The sequence below is a fragment of the Cebus imitator genome, unplaced genomic scaffold, assembly GCF_001604975.1.
Source record: "Cebus imitator isolate Cc_AM_T3 unplaced genomic scaffold, Cebus_imitator-1.0 Scaffold339, whole genome shotgun sequence".
Classification (NCBI taxonomy): Eukaryota; Metazoa; Chordata; class Mammalia; order Primates; family Cebidae; genus Cebus; species Cebus imitator.
This window is the reverse complement of record NW_016107654.1, coordinates 677,711-681,967: the sequence shown is the minus strand read 5'-3', so window position 1 is coordinate 681,967 and position 4,257 is coordinate 677,711. Positions and strand designations below refer to the sequence as shown.

At 55.3% G+C, this 4,257-nt stretch overlaps 2 protein-coding genes across 2 annotated transcripts in view; both read left to right on the top strand.

Annotated features, from left to right (window-relative positions):
* Window positions 1–4,257, top strand: part of C8G (complement C8 gamma chain) — a 618,926-nt gene that overhangs the window by 573,077 nt on the left and 41,592 nt on the right. The gene's annotated exons all lie outside the window — the stretch shown is intronic.
* Window positions 488–1,335, top strand: MRPL41 (mitochondrial ribosomal protein L41). The gene is made up of 2 exons (XM_017505486.2): window positions 488–740; window positions 836–1,335. The coding sequence occupies exon 2, from the start codon at window positions 843–845 to the stop codon at window positions 1,254–1,256; it is 414 nt and encodes a 137-aa protein (XP_017360975.1). The 5' UTR covers window positions 488–740; window positions 836–842; the 3' UTR covers window positions 1,257–1,335.

Here is a 4,257-nt window from a genome sequence, read left to right as displayed (position 1 = left end):
GGGGGTACGGCTGGGGGGCGACTTCCCCGTGGACAGGTGGAAGGCCGCCTGCGAGGGTGACCAGGCCGGCGGGGTCAGCGCGCAAACCGGATGTGCTGGGTCCAAAATCACTGATTAGTTTGGGGACCGCGATAGCTCGAGTCCTCCCACGCCACTGCCGGGCTGCAGGTCCCGGGCTTTCCCCGCGCGGCTGCCGGCTCCGCTCAGAGGAGCCGTCTCGGGTCCAGAGCCCGCGTCCTCCGCGTCCTGCGCCCGCGTCCTCCGCGTCCTCCGCGTCCTCCGCGACCTCCTGACACCACCTGAGGGCCTCAGGGGGACCGGGCTCCCGAGGCACCGCCGGCCGCCAGGCGGACGAACCTCGGCAGTGGCGGGTGATAGGGGCGCCGGGGACCGCGGCGCTGAGGGCGGCCGCTCACCCGCGAACCGACGCCCCGCCCCGCTCCCAGCCCCGCCCCGCCCCCAGCCCCGCCCCGCGAGCCGACGCCCCGCCCCTCTCCGTGCGCCAGTGGCCACCTCGCCCGGCGCCACCCCGCGGGCTCCTTGCATTGGCCGAGTCCCCGCGGCCACGCCTCCCCCCAGACTGAGGCCGCTTATTGGACGCGGCGGCCGTGGCCAATCGGAGCCGCTCTTGCTGCGACGCGGTGGCCGGAAGCGGAGCGAGGTAGAAGCTGGGTCGGCGCGGGTTCGGTGCCAGAGCCGTTGCGGGGCCGCGTGGAGCGCGTGAGGGATCTCCGGTCCAGGTGGGTCTGTCGGATTGGGGCGGGCGCCGCGCGCGGCCCGGGGCAGGGCCGGCCGGGTTCCCAGGGCCGCGACTCCCCGCTGTCTCCTCCCGCAGGCGCGGCATGGGCGTCCTGGCCGCGGCGGCGCGCTGCCTGGTCCGGGGCGCGGACCGGATGAGCAAGTGGACGAGCAAGCGGGGCCCGCGGAGCTTCAGGGGCCGCAAGGGCCGGGGCGCCAAGTACACCGGCTTTCTCACCGCCGGCTGGAGGTTCGTGCCGATCCAGGAGATGGTCCCGGAGTTCGTCGTCCCGGATCTGACCGGCTTCAAGCTCAAGCCCTACGTGAACTACCGCGCGCCTGCGGGCGAGGAGACGCCCCTGACGGCCGCGCAGCTCTTCAGCGAGGCCGTGGCGCCTGCCATCGAGGAGGACTTCAAAGACGGTACCTTCGACCCTGACAACCTGGAAAAGTACGGCTTCGAGCCTACACAGGAGGGCAAGCTCTTCCAGCTGTACCCCAGGAACTTCCTGCGCTAGCGGGGCTTGGGGGCTGCGAGCACTCCCGGGGAGGGGCGGCCTGCCCTCACCTCTTTTCCATTAAAGGCCTTTGCCAGCTCTGCGGTGTTTGTGTTTTGACCTCAAGTCATGGCAAAGTGTGCAACAGGACAGATTTCAGTGCAGACCTAGGCAGCGTTCTCGTGCACACTCTGCGCAGTGCGAATCTCTTTGGAAGTCATCTTCCCAGCCAGAAGGTTCTGGGAACCTGCCAAGGGCAAGAACACATTACTCAGCTTGCAGGAGAAAGAGTTTACAAGGCAGATTGTAAATGACAGCACTGGTGTCAGTTCATCCCCCGAATTACTCACCCAAGGAACAAAGATCTAGAGTTGGGGTCTCACTGTGCTGCCCAGACTGGTCTTGAACTCATGGGGTCAAGTGATCCACCGCCTCCGCCTCTCAAAATGCTGGGATTACAGGTGTGAGCCACTGCGCGGCCTAGGAAGATTTGTCACTATATAATATTAGCCTGTTGTATCATCAGAAAACAAGAAATAAAGGGACAGAAGTGCATGTATTTTGCTTCTAGTCACCTATATATCATATTCGTAAATGCTGATGGATTTGACAGGTAGTGGCCTGCATTTCAACCACAGTTCCTCCCAGAGAGGTGAGAGCCTTCACAGCAGGAGTTAGATGTAACACACACAGTTTGTTCCTGTGGGGTCCAGCCCTACAGGGTCATGGGGTGTCCCCTATCGCTGTGCAAGGCACAGGATCCAAGAAATAAAAGACAGAACACCAAAGGACAAAGAAAGTGCAGCTGGGCTCAGGGGGCCTCGCCGCTTACAAGCAGAGACAGGCGAGGCCCCAAACATCCAGGAGCGTCTATTTATTGGGTACAGGTTAGCGGGCAGGGTAGTGAGTGGGGTCATCTTAAGGACAGTGATAGGGTCAAGACAATCACGTGAGCAATAAACAAGAGGTCCACCCCCATTAGGTCACCTAGGCTAGGAAATGGGCAGTGCGCAGCAAGGGGTCCACCCCCATTGGGTCTCCGAGGCAAGGAGGTTGGCCGTGCGCAGTGAAGGGGGTGCAGTGTGGAACACTTCTTATCTAGGGGCAGGCTGCTTCTAAGGAATTCTATCGGAGGATGCTTTTGAATCAGCACAGTAAAGTTGTCAGGGCACACAGCCACCTGCTGGCAGCTTCCAATGATTCTATAGGAGGATGCTTTGAGTCAGCATAGCAGCAACAGAGCTGGCAGGGTCTACAGCCATCTGCTGGCAGCTTCCAGTGATTTCTATAGGAGGATGCTTTGAATCAGTACGTAGCAGCATGGCTGGTGGGGTATACAGCCACCTATGTGCGATTATACCTGTGGGGTTTTAAGCCCTCCGACGCCCGCAGGCTTGCCGGCCTGAGGCCAGCCTTCCACAAGAACCGGACGCAAGGTACTGCAACTCCTTTTCAGGAGGAGTGACTTGCTCCAAGCCTGTCATACAGCGGGTATCTTTATGATACTGAACGCTGCCGCCTGGGCCAGCCTGTTATGTAGCGCATGGCCTTTCAGGCAGAGGCACTGCCGCCTGGGCCACAGATTCTTGTCCTGGTATAACTGTTTTTCCCTTAATTCATGCTCTGTACCGTGTCTACTCTAGACATTCCTCTGACTACAAACTAAGGTATGATTATATGTAAAAGGATTATATAGGAAGAAGTCAGCAGTAAATTATTCTTCAGGCACTAATTGTGCCACGGGTCTGCCTAGCTCTCCTTCCTCAGTGCCCAAAAAGGGTATTACCCACATGTTCCCACACCTGGAGCCACCATCTGTCCAGTATTTGGGAGCTAATCCATGAGTGCCACAATGTGTGTTCCCTGCTGACTCCACATATTTCAAACTGACGACCCTCAAGGCAACTCAGAACACACACTCCCTTTTACTTACGTGCACAGAGATCCAACACAGGTTGAGTGTCCTTATCCAAAATGCCTGGGGCTGGGTGCAGTGTTTCATGCTTGTAATCCTAGCACTTTGGGAGACCATGGTGGGCAGACTGCCTGAGGTCAGGAGCCTGGCCAACATGCTGAAACCCATCTGTACTAAAAATAGAAAAATTAGCCAGGCATGGTGGTACACACCTGTAGTCCCAGCTGCTTGGGAGGCTGAGGCAAGAGAATGACCTAATCCTGGGAGATGGAGGTTACATAGATCTGAGATGGAGCCACTGCACACCAGCCTGAGACTCTGTCTCAAAAAAAAAAAAAAAAGCTTGGAACCAGAAGTGTTTTGGCTTTCAGATTTTAGAATATTTGCCTGTACATAATGAGATATCTTGAGGACGGGATACAAGTCTAAACATGAAATTCAATTTTGTTTCATATACACCTTATACACATAGCCTGAAGGTAGTTTTATACTATATATTTTTTAGGCTAGTCAAGTGCAGCTGTGAGAGAAAGAACAAATCTATAACTGATTGTAATCAATTCTTTATACAATATTTATTTTTATTATTGAATTTTTTAGAGATAAGCGTCATTGCTTTGTTGCCCCTGGCTCACTGCAGCCTCAACCTCCTTGAGCTCAACAATCCTCCGGCCTCAGCCTCCCAAGTGTCTAGACCACAGGCACATGTACCAAACCTGGCTAATTTTTTTTTTTACTTTTTACAGAGACTGGGTCTTGCTAAGTTGTGCAAGCAGTCCTTCTGCCTCAGCCCCTCCCAAAGTGCTGGGATTACAGATCACTGTATTTTTAATAATATACTCGTCACGAGTTCCACTGCTGGATTTTCCAAAGGTTTTGGGATTCTGGATTTTTGGACTGGCTGTGCTCCATCTATACAAGCATTTCTGTGCCATGATGAAGCATTAATGTTCACTTTAAACATGTTATAGTCATGTTTTTCCAAAAATTTCATTTAATATAAAGTTTCTCCAACTAGTACAAAAGGCTGAAAGTCAAAATCTGCCTGAGAAACTAATAAATCTGCAGGTTGGGAACCCACCCCCTCCCTAGCTGCACCCCCACACC

Bases quoted from the DNA above. Each gene is read 5' to 3' on its own strand.
- MRPL41 (XM_017505486.2), top strand. From the start codon at position 843: ATGGGCGTCCTGGCCGCGGCGGCGCGCTGCCTGGTCCGGGGCGCGGAC.